The sequence below is a fragment of the Mauremys mutica genome, chromosome 10 (genome assembly GCF_020497125.1).
Source record: "Mauremys mutica isolate MM-2020 ecotype Southern chromosome 10, ASM2049712v1, whole genome shotgun sequence".
Lineage (NCBI taxonomy): Eukaryota > Metazoa > Chordata > Testudines > Geoemydidae > Mauremys > Mauremys mutica.
Window position 1 is genome coordinate 8,251,273 of NC_059081.1, and position 22,094 is coordinate 8,273,366.

General features: G+C 43.3%; 1 protein-coding gene across 2 annotated transcripts in view; it reads left to right on the forward strand.

Moving 5' to 3' along the window:
* The window catches only part of EPB41L5 (erythrocyte membrane protein band 4.1 like 5), a 51,557-nt gene that overhangs the window by 16,192 nt on the left and 13,271 nt on the right, over positions 1-22,094 (forward strand). For both annotated transcript variants that reach the window (XM_045031788.1, XM_045031787.1), the window contains exons 4-12: positions 4,259-4,301; positions 5,485-5,563; positions 10,396-10,440; positions 11,748-11,800; positions 14,756-14,876; positions 15,401-15,488; positions 16,075-16,163; positions 17,390-17,459; positions 20,671-20,840. In XM_045031788.1, coding sequence (XP_044887723.1) covers positions 4,259-4,301; positions 5,485-5,563; positions 10,396-10,440; positions 11,748-11,800; positions 14,756-14,876; positions 15,401-15,488; positions 16,075-16,163; positions 17,390-17,459; positions 20,671-20,840 — 758 coding nt within the window. The remainder of the gene's footprint in view (positions 1-4,258; positions 4,302-5,484; positions 5,564-10,395; positions 10,441-11,747; positions 11,801-14,755; positions 14,877-15,400; positions 15,489-16,074; positions 16,164-17,389; positions 17,460-20,670; positions 20,841-22,094) is intronic.

Here is a 22,094-nt window from a genome sequence, read left to right on the forward strand (position 1 = left end):
AAGAGCTGTCTGCCTATTTTGATGTCAGCTTTTCATTCAAAATGGAGCAAATAAATTAGTGATAATACTATCCCCGTTCTACAGGTGGGGAACTGAAATACAGAGAGATCAAGTAACTTGCCCAAAGTCCTGCAGGAAGTCATGTGGCAGAGTCAGGAATTGAATTCAGACCTCCTGAGTCACAGTCTAGTGCAGCATTTCTCAAATGCGGCCACCAGGGGCTTTTCGTGCAGCTGCAGCCTCCTTAGTTGGAAATGTGGGGGGTGGAAATGGGGGTGGGGAAAGCAGTGGCCCCTCCTCAGGGGCTGCCAGCAGGAGTTAGGCCCTGTCCCTCTCTGAAACCACAAACGCTGAAGAAGCAGGCAGATGGTGGGGCTTGGGCTTCAGACCTGGGGTGGCAGGCGGCGGGCTCCATCCCCTGGCCACAGGCTTTGAGCCCTGACCCCGGCCCTAGCCCCAGGCTCACCCTCTCCCCCACCTGCTGCCTCCTCTGGCCCTGGGCTCCAGCTGTGAGGCAGTGGGCTCTGACCCCCGCAGCCACAGGGTTTCGGACTCCAGTTGTGGGGCCGTATGATCCAGCTCCGGTCCCTAGCCGTGCGGCAATGGCTGACAGCCCCGAGCTGACCACCCTCCCCCACTGTGTCCTCTGGCCTCAGTCTGTATCTGCAGGGCTCCGGTCCCTGGATTCATTACCTCTGGCCCCCAGCTGCCTCCCTGCCCGCCTCCCCATCCAGGGCTTAGTCCCAGTATGCCAGGGCTGAGTAAGTCTATTGTGAAAAGTGATATTTGTATGTTTGTTAATATCACTTTTCACAGCCTCCCAGCTAGCTAGCAAGTCTGCTGCTGTGAAAAGTGATATTAACAAAATACAAATATCACTTTGCACAGAAACAGACTTACTAGCTAGCAAGTCTTTAAAAAAAAAAAAAAGCAACCAAAAAAAAAGTAAAAGAAACAACAAAAAGGGACACGAACATGGAAAACACATTATTTGTTTCTATTCTGTTTAGATCCAGTAAAGAACAGAGAAAACTGTACATTATTTTTATTACTGAGTCTGTGAAAAAACCTACATAAATAAATTACGATTTGAACATGTATCTGTATATTTATTTGTTTTTCCTAAAGTTAATTGAGTATTTTAGGAAAAATTGTCAGAGGGCCACCAGCAATAATTGGTGGCTGCACTATGAGGCCATCAAAAATGTTCTTGTGAGAACCCCTAGTCTAATGCCTGAACCACAGAATAATCCTGTATTTCAGAGGCAGCTAGCCATTTCTGTTGTCCTAGGCCGAGTCTAAAAATTGCTTCACTGGCCAGTTGTACCAAAGGAAAGATATCTTTAAAAACAAACAAAAAACCCTCCCCTGCCTTTTTGTCTGAGGTGAGGAGGGTACGTAATATAGTAAAGTGTGTGGGTATGTGTAATAAGCAGTTATATACACACATGAGAATTTGCTTCACTACAAATAAAAGGAAATTAGTATCTAGTCTAAACTGTTAACAGGTCCGTTTTAACAAATGAAGTATAAATAAAATGGTAAGAACGTCCCTTTTCTCTTATTTTTTTATCTTTGTGTTGCTATCCCAGGTCTTGGTCTACTCTACAGATAAATGCATCAGAGTTAGGAGGGGAGCTGGCAAGGAAAATTACTAACCACTCTTGCTAAGATTTTGCAATTTGAGATCCAACCACTGACCTATTTTCTACGAATAAAATTTTGCAATCCTGTGTGAAGTGAAAGAATATCTTATCTTACTCACCTGACCTCTGTATTCATTTTTAGTCTGGTGGTTAGGAATATTTTTTGTGCTACAAAGACAGAAGCTGGCAAAAAGGAGCGTTTGTGCCTGTTTCTAGAGCGTACGGGGTTGAGCCAAAGCTCGTTGTGGTCAGTGGGAAGGCTACTGTTGAATTCAAGTACTGTAGCTTTAGATCAATTCAATGTCAAACAGCATAACCCAGCCTAGAGGTGTGGAAAATAAAGATGACATGAGACTTGTTAGGCTAATTAGCTTATCCTTTAATAACGTAGAAAACATAGTCTGTAACAAGAAGGAAGTGCTGAACTTTAAACTGTGGCAAACTTATAACCTCACTGTAATGTACAGAGAGCATTATGGAGTCAAATGCTACATAAGTTTAATGCATTGTGGAATACATTGTTTTTGTTATACTCTAGCAAATACTTGAGCTATGGTAGTTCTTAATACTGAACACGACTTGCATAGCATTGTCTAAATTACAGAGCAGTTAATTCCACGTCGCAAGAGAAGAGCTATTACTTCTTGTCAAACAAGATTTATTCTTACCACTTGGTTTAAAAAGCTGCTGTTCCTATTTATTTTGTCTCCCTTTCTGAAGCGATCAACTCAAAATTGTTTTAAGAATAACTTTTAGCGCTTTTTTGTTTGTTGAGTATGCAGTTTTCATTGTTCGTTAGTGATTCATTCTTCTCTGTGACTGTTCGATTTGGATAAAGGTACTAGAGCAGGTAGAATAAACTCTCTCATCAAAATGTAAACTTTTTTGTCAGCTCCATTTGCATTCCATCTGAATCACTTGGAATAAATGTAGCCTTCTCTCTCTCTCTCTCTCTCTCTCTCTCTTTTTTTTTTTTTTTTTTAAAGTCCCTCCAAGGTTTCCTATGGTAAAAGCAGTTCTGTTTCCCCTTCTCCCATTGTCCCCTCCCCCCTTACCATTCAAGCTGAACTCCTGGAGGCGTTGGTGTTAGGAGCTGAGTCAAGTAAAGTGCTATCAGTGCCTGTCTCCGGCCTCTTAACTGCCTACCACTGGAATGTGGAGGAGATGAAAGAAAACAGATTGGAGATTAAACAGATGTGCACACAGTCCTGCAGTCTGAAAATGGCCCTCCTTTCCTCCCATCCCCATCTTACCTTCTGTGAAGTATCTGAATCACCAGGCCCCTGTGTGAGCAGCATGACCTATAGTTTTACCAGAGGAGCACTGCTGATTTATGACCCTCAGCTGTATTGGTAGCAAGGAGACATCTGAGATCAGCTGACTGAGATGCCTCTTTCAGCATCACATTCCAGCCAAAACATGGTGTGCATGGTACCTTGTTTCAGCTGTTCGGTCAGTGTAGTTCTCTTCTCAGATAATGCAACGTCTGTTACCTGCCCATGTCACACATTTTGGACAGATCATGCCCCTTTGACATGGATCTGTGTTGTCATCGTGCGTTGGGCCCAGCTCTGTCATTGGCCCATGGTACAACCTCTGCAGTACCGGGTGTATGGCTGCGCAATTCCTTCTGGGCACGCTGCATGTGCACTTGTGCCCAGGCTTCTTTCTTACTCGTGGATGTGCAGCTTTTTCTATGTGGTCTAATCTGCTAACATAAGTCATAATTTTTCCTTCTGAGAATTAACTGGTATCTAGCTTATAACTAACATTATTGAAATGATGAGGTACTTTCTACTCCCATTTTTTTCCACCACTAAGACTTTACCATCTCATTTTCAGCATTTTTAAAAGTTATTTGTTATAAGTATTTTTTCAATAAAACCAGAATTTCCTCTTAAGGAAAAGGCCCCATGTATATTCATTAACAAATAACACCAAGGCTTTGTCTAACCATGTATGCCTAGAGGAAGTGTTTGTGAGGGAGAAAAATAATTCCTTCATTATTTTTCCCTTCCCCAAAGTGTAGAACACAAACTGAGGCAGGTATCGGACATTGAAATCCTCATTTAATGCGAAGTGAATTTATCTCACACTGTCTGTGCACAAGCAGGAATTGATTTGTTCTCCTGGAAGAATGTGGTGTCATTAATATGGCTTGTTTGTGTATCAGTACTCCAGACAGATAAATGATCTGTTGAGGACTGACTTTTACATGTTGTATTGCTGCATGGATGCTGTCCGCTGTAATCACTTGAAACTAATTCTGTGCCTTGAGTTTATTTCAAGGGAAAATGATCTATTCTAATGCACTATGATGTGGTGCTTCTGTGCTCACTCATCCCCTTAAAGAGTCTGCTCCGTGACACACTTTTTGTATGACTTAACCCACGTCATTTAGAATAAAATGCTTTGATAAGCAGACTGGTGCGTTAGCCATAAAGGATTCAGATTAAGCTTTGTTTTAGTGGGACTGCTCGCCATTTTAAGACAGTCCTTCCTAATGTATGGCTAACCTTTGTGACTTCTTTTACATCTGTGTTTCTTTTTGTAAAGATTTCTCCTTACCTTATGATAAAACAATTTCAACTCAAGGATTCTGTGTCTTTCAGCATTGGTTGGACAACACAAAGAGCATTAAAAAACAAGTCAAAAGTAAGTGTCCTTTTCCATTTCTTTTTTTGGCCAATCAAGTAGCGATATACATTGTGGAAACATGTAGTCTAGTGTATTTGCTACACTAGAAGTCACCCTGCCAGGAACAGGCAGTGTTCTGAAAGGGATGATGTGGTGACAAAGTCTTGGCACATGCCTACTGGTGACTTAAAAACACTCCATGGGGGTCCTGTTACTTAATTCAATATATTTTCCTTAATGCTGGAGGATCATTAACTACGAAATGACTTATTTAGCATCATAGCCTCGCAGTTTCTTCAGCAGATGTAGAGCCTTGTCTTCGCTAAATGAAAAACTGTCTCACAGCCCCCTCTGCTTGGTGGGTTGTAGAATGCCCTAATCCGTGTGTGGTCTGCCTATCAAATCACCACATATGACACACAGTTTGTTAAGAGCTTATTGGATAGATTCAGTGAAGCACACGCTGATAATTTCGGATATGTTAGTATGTCAATTTTGGCTGACATTATTCAGCAGCTTCGCTGCCAACTGTACAGTCTTTAGAGTCTTGCATGCTACTTTAATAAAATGTAAATCTTGGAAGGGATGTCAGAGAAAAGGATTCTAGTTTCAATACACAAATCCATCTAGAGCTCTGCAGTTTCAAAGAACTGTTAATCCAGTCTTTGTCTGGATTAACTCTCTGCCTTCTAGCAAGATGATGCTCCCACAGAGGGACTGTTAAACCCCACCAAAATGGGTCTAAAACTCTGTGGAATATGGTGGCATACCCTGTCAACAGCAGGTACTCCCCAGAGCTCTGCAAATGTTTTACATAGGCCAGCAGAGTTTCTAAGAATTTGGCTGAGTGCAGAGCCAAAATCCATGGCTTTCTAAGTGATGGATAGAGTGCTTAAATATTGGGATTAACCTAGATTTGTCTGGTCTTGGCAAGACAAATCAATTTAATGGTTTAAGACGGTTGGGTTGACTTGTAATATGTAAAACAAACTATTTAGTGTGTCTGTTAGTGTGGTTTTTTTTTTTTGGTTTTTTTTTTTTAATTATGTCACAAGGGAATTCTTTTCTCGAACACCTTGTGCTGGGTCAAAACCATTGATAGGCAAGACTCTTGCTGTATATGCTTCTATTCTGTAACAAATTTAGACCTTCCCCAGGTAATAGACCTGTTATCAATGTCTTCAATTCATTTACTTTGCAGTTGGTCCACCATACTGTCTGCATCTTCGTGTAAAATTTTACTCCTCTGAGCCTAACAATCTCCGTGAAGAGTTAACAAGGTAAATTGAGTGTGATCTCCACAATTGTAGGGCATATGTTGTTTCTGTTAGCAGAGGTTGCCTACTTAATATGAGTCAACAATGCAGCGCTGTTGTGAAAAATGCAAATATCATTCTGGGATATATTAGCAGGAGAAAGGGAACTGTGGAGGGAGAAGTGAATGGGGCTGTGCTGAAGGGTCAGGAGGGGAGTGAAGACTGCAACCCTGGAGTATTGGCCCCCCTGCCGTCTAGAGCCACCTTCAGTGCGGCCCCCTCCACTTCCCTGTACAGGCTTTGTCCAGTAGATGAATCAGATGGGCTCTGTGCCCTGGGCCACTCTGAAGGGCCGAATCAGGAGGAGGATCTGTGTGGCTGTACTGTGGTTCGGTATTTCTGAGGTGCATCCTTCCACTCCCTACTTGCAGAGAATGGTAACTGCTGATTGGTGGCTGCTGCAGCTGCAGAAGTGGGGGAGTAAGACAGGCGGGGGAGCCTGGTCCTCACAGCCGAAACTGCCTGCACAGTGCCCCCTCTGACCTGACCCATCAGCACGGCCCGTCAGGTCTTCACGCCCCCTGATAATCCGAAGGAGCACTCCCCTTAGTTTTAATTTGAGAACCTCTAAAATAGATGACCCCTTGGGATCTCTTCCAAGCCTGCAGTTCTATGAATAGAGCTGTTTGGCTGCTGTTGGGACTTTTTGAATAATGTGTCTGTTGTCTTTTTGCCACAATATTCATTGGATACATTATTTGACATGGGGGGTGTTGGGGTTTTTTGTTTTGTTTTGTTTGCCTTATTTAATAAGCTCTGCTAATAGGATGGCCATAGGTTCTGAGCCAGTGGGATAGTGGGCAGCTTATGTTTTGTCCCAGTCCTGTCTTCAGTCTCTTATCAGTTGTGATTAATTTAAAGTTATGTGATATCTAGCTATGTTTTTGGACAGAAAAACGTTAAAATGCATTTGTAATGGGGGATTTCTGTCTCGTATAAGTGAACTCAGTTAGGCCCTATCGTTTGCAGGATCTATACAAAGCATAAGCAAAGTGAAGATGATTATTTCACCATCATATTAAGATGTGAGTCCACAGTAGTACACATGCAGGATTTAAGTCATGGATAAACCTGAGTTTCAATCAGAAAAGAGCTTGGGCAGTCCTGCTTTTCATCTGGGACTAACTTACACATATATCTAGACACCACAAGATTGCTTTATAAATATATATCAGAAGGGTCATTGATTTTCCCTGCTGCTCTTCAGAAAAAGAGCGAAACTTACCAGATTTGGACAACAGAGATTATTTGTAGAAGGCGATTCTACTTCTGCAGAGTGGGTCAGTCCTATTAGTGGAGAAACTGTCTTGGCAAGAGTGGTCAGATCTTACTCGTGTTCTCCTATTCCTGTTGATTGTAAGCATTGCAGATCCTCTGTTACTCATAAGCAAGGCAATGGTGCACTGGTAGCTCAAGTAAGTGTCTGTGTGGATCTCAGTTTAAATGCATGTTTGCCTCTTGCATGTGAGGCTAGAGCTTTTTTTAATAGCAGCATCTGGGACAGCTCATGCACCTTGTGCTGCTTTGTGCTTCTATACCAGGGCATAAAGGACTGGGTGACTACAAGGCTCCCTCAGTTTTCTCTTCCCATGGGAGCAGCACCGACCTGCTAGTCGGAAAACTGTCGAACCTGCTAGTTCTCAACTCTGGCTAAATGTGTACAAATCTTTGAAACAATCTTCAGAATTACTTCTGATCTTCTGTATCTGCCACCGTGAGCCGTCTCCATCTGTCTGAACTGAACTCTGCCAATCAGAGCTTGCTGAACAGGGATCCTTAACATAGTGAACTCAAAACCTGTGAGCTTTAAGCCCTGTCTATCCTGCAATGCACTAATTACCCAGAAAGATAAGCACAGCTGGTGACTCTTCTGTTTGGGGGAATTTCATATACTGAGCAGATGCTCGGTCTGTTTCTCATTCTCCACCAGAACATGTAAGTCATAAGAAGTGAGGCTAAAGTTCCATCTTCTGGAACAATTCATTAAGATCTCATCAGACTCAAAGAAGGCAAGTTCTGAGAATTCTGCTGGCAGACAAACCAGTTTTCATCTGCTGCCCCATCTAGCATATGAGCAATGCCTAAGATTGGTGCAGAGAAGACAGCACCAAGGAATGACCCAGCACCAACACCTCCGGTGTCAGTCTTGTACACAGAAGTGTCACTCCAAACACTGAGGCAGAGACTCCAGACAGAGCTCATTGTTTTCCCAGAAGGGCAGATGCCATAAAGCCTCTGGAGATAAATTCACCAAACCCTACATGACATCTAGGGTTGAGGAGAAGGAGCACCCTATGATTTGGCAGATTCCTCCAGCAGTGACCCCGATTCCAGTGGTGCATCCATCAGCATCAACAGACTGAGAAGGATGAGCTGAGAGGAGAAGCAAGACCATTGTCAGTACCAAGACACTGATTTGCACCAGTACGGACTCCAGTACTGAAAGCACCATACTCCTTGGTGCTGCCCCTGGAGGAGGTCGGGTCTTCACCATCACTGGGGCATACATGTCCTCCATCTTCCAGTAGAGAGACTTCTTCTCTGAGGTCAGTGGTCAACACTGCAGATAGTTCTGCCAGCGAACCCTACAGGGCTCAGCATCCACCAGCTCATCAGGAAGAGCTCTGGATTGGCCAATATCCAACAAGCCAGCCGTACTTATATGGCATACCACCATTGTCCTATTGGGGTACCCAGGGCCTGTCATCTCAGGCATTGAGAAGCTCATCTCCACTCCTCTTGAAAAAGAGGAAGAGGACGTTCCTCATCAGCATCCTTGGCCAGAGTACCAGAAAGAGTCGTATCCAGGGACACAGCAGTACCAATGCCATGTATTGTTGTCAAAGGACTAGTCAAATTCGTCACCCGATGAAGCAGTATTTTCAGCAGCAGTACCAGCACCAGATGACTTAAAAAGCATTCCAGAAGTTCCTTTTGATGATTGTAGAGACTTTGGAGATCAAGACTTTGGAGTTCAAGATGTCAGTCATGTCGGAGAAAACCCGCAAGCTTTTTGATACCTTGTCTGCCTCTGGTTCAGCCAGTATTGCTTTCCCTATAAATGAGGGACTGCTTGGCCCTGCGAAAGTCTCTGAGGCAGATACTGTGAAATGAGTCACAAAGAGGTATTGAGTACCTCCTGTGGGGTTTGAGTGTTTCTAGGCTCTCCTCACCCAGTCTCCTTAGTTGCAGTACAAGAAAATTGAAGTCCAGTAAGAGTTACCCAAAGACCCCAAAAGGCTCAACTTATTTGGGAGAAAGTTGTACTTAGCCACCCACAGCTGTGTGCAGCTAACTGCCAATCCGTACTGGCCAAATATGGCTTTTTAATATGGGACAGGATGACACCCTTCCTTGCTATCACAGACCTGGTGGACCCATTGTCTGTAGTTGGACACATGTACTGGATCTGTGTGCTTCTAAACCCCCATGAGTCTGGACAGATGCCAGCCACAATCTCTGGCCTCGTGTGCACACGTCATGGTCGGTCTCACTCTCTTTTGGGAATGGGACCCAATGGTCCAGATGAGACAGGACAAGGCTATAATTATGTCGGTAGCCCCATGCTGGCCAAGACAGTTTGGCTATTGGACATACTGCAGATGTCCTTGTGCCCCTCCTCCCCCCATATACTTTCTGACCTGCTTGCACATAATATCTCAGAACAACAGTGAGATTCTGCACCCAGATCTGCAGTCGTTGCACTGATGTTTTGGATGTTGACTGGTTGAGCACTACTGACGGACTGCTCCCTACAGGCTCAGGATATTCTCATACAAAGCAGAAAGCCTCCCACTAGGAAGACTAGCTCCTCCAAATGGAAAACTTTTCCATATGGGCAGCCCAAAACCAGATCACCCCAATGGAGGCCCCAAGACTGATGATCCTTCTTTACATCAGAAACAGTTTGGATTAGCATTTAACACTCTCTAAGTTCACCTGGAAGGAATATCAGAGTGTCACAGTCCAGTACAGTCGTACTCAATCTTCTCAAATCTGACAGTATAAGAATTCCTCAGTGACCTCCTTCATGCTTACCCTCTGGTTAGAGACCTCACTCCCACATGAGACCTCAGTTCACAGACCCTCCCTTTGAACCACTGTTGAAGTGTTCACTACACCACCTTAACATCAAAGTGGTCTTTTTTTTTTGATGGACATCACTGAGTCAGTGAGCTCCAACCCCTTATGCCTGAACTACCTTACACATCCTTCCATAGGGACATGGTGGTGTTTTTCACTGCCAGGTGCACTAGTCCCCTCTTCCTTCCCAATTCAAAGGAAGAGCAGTCTCTAAGCCAAGATTTTCTCCAGGTCCTTGCTATGGAGAGCAAGGTAATAACCCAACACTTTACTTCCTTCCAGTTCCACTCTCCTGTGGCCAGTTTTCAGGCTGGGATCTAGGCAAAGGCACTTTTGAGAAAAATTTTAGACATTCATGATTTTGAATGAATGATGGTGCTGACCGTCACATGGTGCATTACTGAGTCCTGGTGGGGCAAGTGAGAGAAACGAGCAGGACTAATCCTGCAGCATCTTCCTCTTGCTCCTTTAGGTCCTTGATCCAAATTCTTATAAGTCATCGTTTAGGTTTTTCTTCATTTGCACTGGGCTCAGTCTACACAAGCCCAGACTGAGAGACCTTGAAAGATGAGTGTGCAGCATCTTAAATCTAAGTTGCACCTTACTGAGTTCTTAAATGTCAGGTTCTAGCTCCTTCTGTCCACCTGCTGGCTGACTGGCATTAGAACTTCTAGCTCTAATTCATGATTTTGTCCTTTCTTTTACCTTCATAGGTATTTATTTGTTCTTCAGCTAAAACAGGATATTCTCAGTGGAAAGTAAGTACCGTTAGTATTACTTCTGGGGGAATTCTGTGCCAAAAAATTAAAAATTCTGCGCACATTTTAAAATTGTGCAAAATTCTGCATATTTTATTTGTCAAAATAATGCAATATAATCAGATTTCAATTATTTCTGTACTTTATTTAAACTACAATACAATGAATGGAGAGTGGGAGTGGGGAGCAATGGAGGAAATCCCCAACCCCCTTGCCAAATAGTACTGTAGCTAGATTTGACCCTTTGTGTCTATTATTAGTCAACAAATATATGCAGCCATATGCTCAGTGTTTCTTCATAAGCAACTGAAGAGCAAGTGAGGGCTGGGGAATCAAAATCACAATTTATATTGGCTACTGACAATCTCCAGAAAGGTCAGTAGCAAACAGTTCATGGAGCACATTTTGAAAGGAAATTTTTTCAGTCCAAAAATGTAGACCGGTTCTAATCACGAAAGCACCATAAGTATTTATAAAGCCATAATGTCCTTTATACCCCTCTGGCAATGTGAAGAACCCTTAAAATGTTTACACCTGGTTTATACTCCTGGGGGAATTCACAAAGACAATGGAAACAATTCACTAAGCAGGCATGCCGCTACATTCTGCTCTGCCTTAGGGGACAGAGCCTACCTCATGCCTACCTCCTCAGGAACACCTTGAAGCCCTGCCCCTCCAATAGTGTGCTACAGTAGTGAGCAAGAGGGACTGTCTGTCTCTGTCTCTCTCACTTGCATGACTGCCCCACCTCCGCCCCTCCATCGGTGATTTTCATCTCTACCAGCTTTTCCGGGCATCCAAGCCAACCTGCCTCTGCTGCCGGGGAGGGGGCGCATGACCGCTCTTGCAGCTTCCCTTTGCTTTCCCATCAGAAGTCATTTTTCTGCGGGGAAGCAAAGAAATCTGCAGGGGTACATGAATTCAGCGCACACACAGTGACGCACAATTCTCCCAGGAGTATAGTATGTGTGCTGCATTGAGTCTCTGAGGCAATTACAATGTGTTTAACATGAGATTTAACAACACAGTTTCTTAAGAAAACTAGGAAACCCAGCATTCAGTTTGATGAGAATATATTTTTCTCTTGATACTATCTGTGTGTATGCAAATGTGAGCCAGCACCTCAAGAATACAAAGAGTCAAATTAGAGTAGCTGGATATTATAGTGCTTATCTCGAGCATCAATTTACCAAAGATCCGACTTTCACTGGAACCACATCTCAGCTCTCAAATGCCTGAGTGTTGTCTCCTCTTTGCAAACACAGTCACACAAAGGTTTATCTAATGAGCCATTTTTCCTGTGGCAGGTTGGAATGCCCGTTTGACACAGCCGTCCAGTTGTCGGCTTATACCTTACAAGGTGAGTGGGGTGGGGGAAATGACTGTGTAGACTCTTCCTTGTAGCCTTGCTCCCTCCTCTCTCTGCCACTGTGGTGCAAGGATAAACATCTTGCCCAGGGCTCGGTAATCCTAAAGTGGAAAATCCTACTTTCCTTGCTGTTAATTTGTCAGCATATATTACAAAGTGCTTTGCCACATCAGGGAAGGGTGCAAGGAGCTTCTGAAGAAACCATTTCCTTGGCTAAAATGTAATTGGCACCAAGCACTTTGCAGAATCCAATGTGAACTGTACGTGTTAGTTTTCATTTTCCACTAAAATGTTCTTTCCTCAGACTTGTAAGAGTGTTCACTTTCAGACTAGGGCTTTGGCTACACTTGCACTTCAAAGCACTGCCGTGGCAGCGCTTTGAAGCGCTAAGTGTAGTCAAAGCGCCAGCGCTGGGAGAGAACTCTCCCAGCACTGTCCGTACTCCACCTCCCTGTGGGGAATAACGGACAGCGCTGGGAGCCGCGCTCCCAGCGCTGGGGCTTTGACCACACTGGCGCTTTGCAGCGCCACAATTTGCAGCGCTGGAGAGGGTGTGTTTTCACACCCTGCTGCAGCGCTGCAAATTTGCAAGTGTAGCCAAGGCCTCGCAGTTCACAGTGCACTCTGCTTGAACTGCCCTTGTACAGGAACAGGGCTGTCCCTCTGGTGTCTCAGTGCAGTCACTTCCTGAGGTTCCATCCTTGAGCTGATGGAATCGCACACCAAACTACAATGGTTCCGAACAGGGGGGTGGTTTACACACACATTATACTGGTTTAACTAACGCTGTGATGTTGCACCAGGCTAGTTAAACCAATGCAGTTTTGTGTATGGACACTCCATGTTGGTTTATACTTGGATCATGTGCGTTTAGCTCACACCAGCCTCGCAACATTGGTGCAACTTCTGTGTGGACCAGGCCGCTGTCTGCTTCCTTCCACTTGCAGTTGAGTTGACAGTTCTAGGAAGGATGGGGTCCACACAGAAATGGAAGGCTGTAGTTTTTGATGGTTTTGTTGGTGCAAAGGGAATTGTGCAGGGAAATTCTTTTCAGTTATGTGATCTGTGTTTAATGTACCATACACCGCTCTGGAAAAATGTCCTGCTCTGTATGCTCCATATACCTTATAAAAACCTATTTGGCATCGTGCTTATTCTTGCTGTGATTCATAAACAAGACTAAGTCAATCACTGAAATGTTTTATTCTCCTAGGTGTATTATAAAACATCTGCTCAGCTTAAGTATGAATCATGCTGTAGAATCTAGTGTAGATCAGCGGTTCTCAAAATGTGGGTCAGGACCCCAAAGTGGGTTATGACCCTGTTTTAATGGAGTCACTAGGGCTGGCATTAGACTGACTGGAGCCTGGGGCCAAAGCTGAAGCCCAGGCCTCACCGCCCAGGGCCAAAGCTGAGCCCCATCACCCAGGGCTCAGGCTTCAGCTTCAGCCCTGGGTGGCAGGGCTCAGGTTGCAAGCCCCCTGCCTGGGGATGAAGCTCTTGGGCTTTGGCTCCCCACCCAGGGTAGTGGGAATCGGGCGTGCTCAGGCTTGGGTCTCTCCCCTCCTGGGGTCGGGTAGTAATTTTTGTTGTCAGAAGGGGGTTGTGGTGCAATGAAGTTTGAGAACCCCTGGTAGAGATAATCAGAGCCAATAGTTAGGGTAGGGAGTGCATTGCAGAGAAACCTGTTGCTTTTCGCTTTAGATTAAACAGTTGGAATGCATCCCATTCTGAGAGATACTGGCATTGATAAATGCCTTTGATCTAATAGTGCAATAGATCAAGTGTTTAGAAACACAGGGTGAACTTAATAGGTCATATACCCTATTCTTAAATATTGGCATTTCCTTTCTACTTTCAGATCTGTTCTTAATTCCACAGTGAGTTCTCTAGCAGTGCTTTAATCTTACTGTCTGGTTGAAAGCTGAGCAGATTTTATTTAAATCAGCTGGAACCTAAGCAGGCTTTGGCAACATTCCTTTCAACAGAGGCAGGTGGCATAGTGGGAGTAAATTACTGTAGATCTACAGACTTCCTCTGTGTCAAAGTATTTTTTTAAGTGTATGAAAAGGCTATTTAAAGGTATTGTGTTCAGAACTCCGAGAAATAATCGCGTGTAGTAAATACAACAAAATATTTAATTAACTCAATTTTTGCACCTTTCAGATATTTTATATATTTAATTGGCTTTTCCATTTTTTTTCCCCAAAAAGTTTTGCCCTTTATTTTTGCACAAAAAACTTGCACTTTTCAAGCAGGTCAGTTTCTTGCTTGCACTTTTGACCAGAACTTGGGGGCCCAAAATTAGGTTCCTGATTCTCAGAGGTGAGTGAAGCACCAACTACTCCCTGGAAGTCATGGGAGGTGGTGACTGCTTAGCCTCTCTGAAAATGAAACCATGCTAATTTAGGTTTCTAATTACAGATATAAGCACTCTTCTTTAGGCAACTATGTTTGGAAAAGGTTGGCCTTTAAGTGTTAGCAGCTGTGGAAAAAGGAGCCAGTTCTCTGATGTTGCGTAGCCATTGTGACACTAGTGTGCTTACACTGGTGCAAAAATGTAAAGTTTCTCTCCCCTACTCTTGCCTTTGCACCCCTAAGTTGTTTTTTTTTGCAGAGTCATAGCTGGTTGAAAAATGGAAAAAACGTTTTGGGGGAAATTTTGAAACTCCTTTCTATTGGATTCAAAATGGGTCCATTTTCTTGAAAGTTTTACTTTTTTTTTTTTTTTTTTTGTAAGTCAACAATTTTTACTGAAATATTGCTTGGTAACTATTTAAACAATAAATACGGGGGATAAGGAGTGGGAGAAGTTTTGAGTCTCAAACACTTAACAAAATAAACAAATCATGGTAGACACTTGAGTTCATGCTAGTTCTTGTTATTGCCTTTGAGCTAGAATTTGTCTTGAATGGAATGTCACTTGACTGAGTTCTTTCGTTGTAGCTGAACTTGGAGATTATGATCCTGCTGAACATGTTCCTGACCTGGTGTCTGAGTTCAGGTTTATGCCCACTCAAACCGAAGAGATGGAACTGGCCATTTTTGAGAAGTGGAAGGAATACAGGTACTGTAGCTCCTGGTCCATGCTTGCCAAATTAACTTTCTGACTCTTCCATGGATAAAGCATATGCAAATGATACAACAGGGATGATGCTGACATTTCTATCTGGTCTTTCACCCAGATGTAATCTAAATGTGATTCCGTTATGGAACATAAGAAACCAAATCTGGCAGTTCTTGGTTGAGAACATAACATGAAAACCGATATTTTTACGTCTTCCTCTTCAGTGCAGGGTGAAATTCTACTCCTGTCCATGAATGGTAAAATTCCATACTTTCAGTGAAGTCAGTAATTTGTCTAATGCTTGGCTTTTTGAAACAATCAGCGTTTTAGATTAAAATTTGCAAAGGCGGCCTTGGTGCTCATGTAAACTTTGAGAGAGAGCGCCAGCAATGTTTGCTTTTTGCAGACCCACAAACATCAGTTTTTCCCGCTTTTTTTCCCTCTTTCTCCCTCCCTGCTAGTTTTTCTTTTCATTGCTCGTAATTTTACAGGATTCTGTTTAACTTTAAACAAATTTATTTCAGGGGGCAAACGCCAGCCCAAGCTGAAACTAACTATTTGAACAAAGCTAAGTGGCTGGAAATGTATGGGGTGGACATGCACATAGTCAAGGTAAGGGTGATGACTTCAGTGGAAATGGTTATTCTTGTAGACCAAATGTTCCAAGTGTTGTGCAAAGCTAAAAGTGCCATATAGGAAAACAAATGAGATTAAGGTAATAATATGGTGCTTTTCTAAACTGTATAACACTAAAGCTGGTTATCCGCAGTCTATCTATGTGTATATTGTGTTTTAAATATGTAATAGGTTTCAGGCTTACTGAAATCTGCAGCACCTATGTGAAAATCATAGTAAATGAAATTAAAATTGGACTGGGATTTAATTCACAATTGTCTATAGAGAGACTAAATAGATTGTAAAGGAAGAAGGGTAGAGAATAACACAAGGAGGGTCTTTAGCCCATAAGCATATAAAGAAACCTTCTCCTTCCCTCTTTATCCTGATCTCTAAAGAGTTGTGGAGTAGAATAAGCTATGTAGGAGGGTTTTTAGAGAGTGTTATTGTTGTAATAAAATAACAAATAGTATTTAACCTTAACAATGAAGGAAGGGATACATTGCCCATTGGAATGATTTATGCATACATGGGATCCTACACGTGGAACTCAACACAACCTGTTTTGGTCTGTGATACTTAGGCAAGGGACGGCAATGATTACAGCCTTGGACTGACCCCGACGGGAGTTCTGGTCTTTGAAGGTGAAACCAAGATTGGTCTGTTTTTCTGGTGAGATGGCTAATTGAAAGACTTAAAACTGCATTGTAAAATACCTAACTCTTTTACACTAGCCAAGAATCCTTGAACATCAGTGTCTGAGACCATTAGTCAATATTAGTAATCTGCAAAATACTCCATAGCTCAAAATTATGTTGTTTTTTTCAATGTCCAAACCATTATCTTCTTTGGTTAGTGTCCTTGACAAATATGTGAGTGGGTTTTGGGTGCTTTCATCTCTCTCCCGTATGTCAATGCTAAATACATACACAATGAAGCCCGTACAGCATCACTAATAATACCAAGTATGCATTCCCAGGTTGTCATGCTGCTTTATTGGATTCATTGTATATAATTTTAAACATTAACTTTAATACAATTTTTAAACCAGTACTGGATATGTGGGAGAGAGGGGAAAGCATTCAACCAGTCAAGTTGGCATCTTGGCCAAATGTTTTCTTTTTTGGGAAGAGGTGTGTGTATTGGAATCCTTTTGAGGTGGTTTCTGCCTTTTTTGGAAGTGACCCCTTTCTGCCCCACACATACCACTGAAATGGGTTCAGGCCTAGATAAAAGCACATAACCATATAGTGTGGTGAAGAGTGTGAAAATGCTTACCAACACCTGCAGTTCCATTCTGTAGGCTTTTGTTGGGGTAACACCAGTTTGTTGGAGGTATTTGGAACAGTTCCATAGGATTTGTACAGTTGCATATGGTTGAAAAGCAGGCAGAAAGATGGGGAACCCACTTTCAGATTTGGGTCTAGGCTTAAGCAAGGTTAAGGGTCCAAAGTTATTTTCCCTGGTTTCTGGTCCCTATTTCTCATGCTTATTCCCGTGCTGGCTGGGTACGGGCAGGAGGGTGGTCAGGCAAGTTTGTTTGACTGAATCCAATCTAATTGTATAAAACACAGTTTGCCTTAATTATCATCTCCCTGCCCAGAAACAATAGACTGTACTGATGTGAGCTAAAAATGCATTTTAAGACTCCTTGTAGAAGCTTCATCTTTTTAAAAGTTGCTATAGTTTTTTAAATCTCTTCAATTCATAACTTCTTAATGACAAAGTCTTAAAACACCAGCTAATACACACCTCACTGGGACATTTATTGTAGGATCTCAGTCTGTTTATATCAGTTTTGAAAATGGGTGAGTTCTAGAGCAGAACAGTGAATAAGACTCTTCTGTATGGACCAGCAAAGATGTGTTTACACATTTCTTTTCTTCTTCATCTGACAGGCCGAAGATAACCAGACTGGACTTCAAGAAGAACAAATTAACACTAGTTGTTGTTGAAGACGATGAGCAGGTAGTTAAAATTTGCTGTTAGCTCTTTTAGCTGATGTGTAACTAAGATTCATGGTCTCTAGTTAGTTACTCCTGATCTCATTTCACACTTAAGTTTGCAGGAGTAACATGGCAGCATTGGAGTGTTTTTAGTTGTGACTTCTTGGGGGCGGTGAGTTTACATGTAAAAGAAATTTAGCAGTATGTCTGATTTGCTTTGTATTCTCAGCTTTTAAAAGAGCAATGCCTTGTTTAACTAGTATGGGCCAGAGAATTTGGAAAGAGCAAATGTACTTTGGTGTGTTGGGTAAGAAAGCTAATAAAGGTAGGTAGTGTAAATGCCATGCAGTTGGAACTCATTCCTTAAACAGATGCCAGAAATGCCCCCAGGAGGAGAAATTGCTCTGAGTTGAGCAGATTATAAAAAAGCGAGGATTGGTAACACATGGAGGTGGATCTGATTTGGAACAAGAACCAGGAATTCAGCCACAGAGAGAAGTACCTTTATGTTGTAATATTCCCATCAGTCCACAAATTGTTCTGACCTTGGCCTCCTAGGGTATGTCCACACAAGGATAAAAAACCTACGGCTGGCCTGGGTCAGCTTGCAGGGCTAAGCATTGCTGTGTTACACGTTCAGGAGTGAATATTAGGAAGGCCAAATCACACTTGGAGTTGCAGCTAGCCGGAGATGTTAGGAGTAACAAGAACGGTTTCTTCAGATATGTTAGCAACAAGAAGAAAGTCAAGGAAAGTGTGGGCCCCTTGCTGAATGAGGGAGGGAACCTAGTGACAGAGGATGTGGAGAAAGCTAGTGTACTCAATGCTTTTTTTGCCTCTGTCTTCACAGACAAGGTCAGCTCCCAGACAGCTGCACTCTGCAGCACGGTATGGGGAGGAGGTGACCAGCTCTCTGTGGGGAAAGTAGTAGTTCGGGACTATTTAGAAAAGCTGGACGAGCACAAGTCCATGGGGCCGGATGCGCTGCATCCGAGGGTGCTAAAGGAGTTGGCCGATGAGATTGCAGAGCCATTGGCCATTATCTTTGAAAAATCATGGCGATCGGGTGAGGTCCCGGATGACTGGAAAAAGGCTAATGTAGTGCCCATCTTTAAAAAAGGGAAGAAGGAAGATCCAGGGAACTACAGGCCAGTCAGTCTCACCTCAGTCCCTGGAAAAATCATGGAACAGGTCCTCAAGGAATCAATTCTGAACCACTTAAAGGAGGGGAAAGTGATCAGGAACAGTCAGCATGGATTCACCAAGGGCAAGTCATGCCTGACTAACCTAATTGCCTTCTATGATGAGATAACCGGCTCTGTGGATGAGGGGAAAGCAGTGGATGTGCTATTTCTGGACTTTAGCAAAGCTTTTGATACAGTCTCCCACAGTATTCTTGCCAGCAAGTTAAAGAAGTCTGGCCTGGATGAATGGACGGTAAGGTGGATAGAAAACTGGCTAGATGGTCGGGCTCAACGGGTAGTGATCAATGGTTCCATGTCTAGTTGGCAGCCGGTATCAAGTGGGGTGCCCCAAGGGTCGGTGCTGGGGCCGGTTTTATTCAATATCTTCATTAACGATCTGGAGGATGGTGTGGACTGCACCCTTAGCAAGTTTGCAGATGACACTAAACTGGGAGGAGTGGTTGATACGCTGGAGGGTAGGGATAGGATACAGAGGGACCTAGACAAATTAGAGGATTGGGCCAAAAGAAATATGATGAGGTTCAACAAGGACAAGTGCAGAGTCCTGCACTTAGGACGGAAGAATCCCATGCACTGCTACAGACTAGGGACCGAATGGCTGGGCAGCAGTTCTACAGAAAAGGACTAGGGGTTACGGTGGACGAAAAGCTGAATATGAGTCAACGGTGTGCCCTTGTTGCCAAGAAGGCTAATGGCATTTTGGGTTGTATAAGTAGGGGCATTTCCAGCAGATTGAGGGATGTGATCATTCCCCTCTATTCAGCACTGGTGAGGCCTCATCTGGAGTACTGTGTCCAGTTTTGGGCCCCACACTACAAGAAGGATGTGGATAAATTGGAGAGAGTCCAGCGGAGGGCAACAAAAATGATTAGGGGGCTGGAACACATGACTTATGAGGAGAGGCTGAGGGAACTGGGATTGTTTAGTCTGCAGAAGAGAAGAATGAGGGGGGATTTGATAGTTGCTTTCAACTACCTGAAAGGGGGTTCCAAAGAGGATGGATCTAGACTGTTCTCAGTGGTAGAAGATGACAGAACAAGGAGTAATGGTCTCAAGTTGCAGAGGGGGAGGTTTAGGTTGGATATTAGGAAAAACTTTTTCACTAGTAGGGTGGTGAAGAACTGGAATGGGTTACCTAGGGAAGTGGTGGAATCTCCTTCCTTAGACATTTTTAAGGTCAGGCTTGACAAAGCCCTGGCTGGGATGATTTAGTTGGGAATTGGTCCTGCTTTGAGCAGGGGGTTGGACTAGATGACCTCCTGAGGTCCCTTCCAACCCTGAGATTCTACGATTCAGGCTTAGGCCTGAGCACTGGGATCCTGTGAGGATGGAGGGTCCTAGAGCTCGGGCTCCAACCTGAGCCCAAATGTCTATATAGTGATTTTTAGCCCTGCAGGCCAAGCCCCATGAGCCCAAGTCATGACCTAGACTAGGTGCAGCCATGCTGTGGGTCTCTTATCCCTGTGTAACATTTTTCATCCATCTTACATACAGATCAGTTTATTGCAGGATCTCTTTTGAGTGCAAAGTTGCTAACTTACATTTTAATGAACAGTTTCAATGTCACTGCCTCACAACCACATACTCTAATCTGTATACGTTTTGGGCAGGCCAGGTTGGACAGTGACCCTTTTAAGATGCCTCATGTATAGTGAATTCATTGTTTAGTTACAGTGCTATTTGCTAACTTGTCAAAAGCAAATCTTAGCTGATGTTGGTGATGCCCTGATGAGTTGCTCCTATCCCAGAGCTGTCCTGGCACAAACAAGTATATTTAATCGTTAATTTATTACATGAAAAAGAAATGGCCGAATCCAGTGTTTTCTAGAGCTAAAAATACTGAATATTCTCTCTAGCACTTGCACTTGTATTTGGAGTATTCCATCCATCTATTCTCGGGCAGAGATGAAGTGGGGGAGATTTTTCACCACAGATGAATATAACTTTTATTGAGCATTCATTGAATTGTGGGGAACTCTGACTCATTTGAGGCTGTTTGAATTCATGGTGTGTTTTATGTGCTTTAAGGGGAAGGAGCAGGAGCACACTTTTGTGTTTAGGCTGGATCACCCCAAAGCCTGCAAACACTTGTGGAAGTGTGCAGTGGAACATCATGCCTTCTTCCGCCTCAGGGGACCCGTCCAAAAAGGCTCAAGCCGATCAAGCTTCATTCGGCTGGGATCACGGTTCAGATACAGGTCAGAGTCATTTCTCATTCACTGTGTCTCTTCTCTCCCCATTTCCAGTCCCTTGGGTAATGCACAAATGAGGAAAGTGGTATCCAGTTTCCATAGTGTACAGAAGGTTGAATGTCACAAACTGCATTTAGATAAAGTATTTAAATTAGGCTGTTAAACTGGCCAAAATAATGCACAATCTTTAATAAACAACCCTTTCCAGATTTGCTAACTGAACTTAGGCTTCTTCTGATCTGTGTAGTAAAATGTACTAGGGCAGTTTCCCAAAGTCAACAGGTTGTCCTGTTTCTTACATACAGTATATTATACCTGTGCTCTGTAGACTACCCTGGCTTCCCGTTTACTTCCAGGTACAGTTCAAGTGGTTGATTTTGATTCATGAAGCCCTGCGATTTTGGTTCTGGTTGAGAGTCCACTTCGTGTCCCCTATGGTGCATTTAACTGACACACTGTAGACTTACACATTTGATGGCAGAGCAAGGCTTTTGACTCTGGAATTCATATTATTTGTGTTGCAGCAGTGCCCAGAAAGCCCAATTGAGATCTGGGCCTCGCTGTTTCAGACACTGCGTAAGCATATACTGAGGCCTCGTCTTTGTCCCAAAGATCACACTGTACATGGTCTTTTACCTATGTGGTGGATTTGCTAGGGGAGGCAGGTTTAGTTTCCTCTGTTTGGGATTTTTTTTTAAGTTCTCTTTATTGGGCCCTGGGTCAATTAAGCTGTTATCATTTCGCTTTATTGATCATGTGAAGTCTGTCTGCATACGCATTGTGATAAGTGTGTTGTGTTAATTGAAAAATATAATAAACATAGACATTATCACCATTTGCAAAGGGTATGAGGGTCACTTTAAGACATTGTCAAATAGAAGTAGGTAATTTACTTGCCCACCTCTGGAAAGTGTAATCTGCAGTTTGGGCCGAACCCTTAGAAAATATAATGGGGCTATTAAGGAAGTGAATGTAGGGCATGTTGAAAATGGCTTGTCAGCTCCGGAGAACGAAGTGACTCACATTCACCAAACAGGTGAAATACAAGCAGCAACAATGCAAACTCACCACGTGCTACCTTGCTGGAGCATACAGGTGGTTCAGCTGCTCACCAATCCTTGTCTGTCTGCTGAGCAAAGGAGCTGGAGATGGAGACTCTGTATCACAAGCCCATGAGTCCTCAGGTTCCTCTTTAAGTAAGAAGACCGGTCTTGAGAAAACAACATAGGATTGGGAGTCAAAGTTCTAATTTCTTGCTCT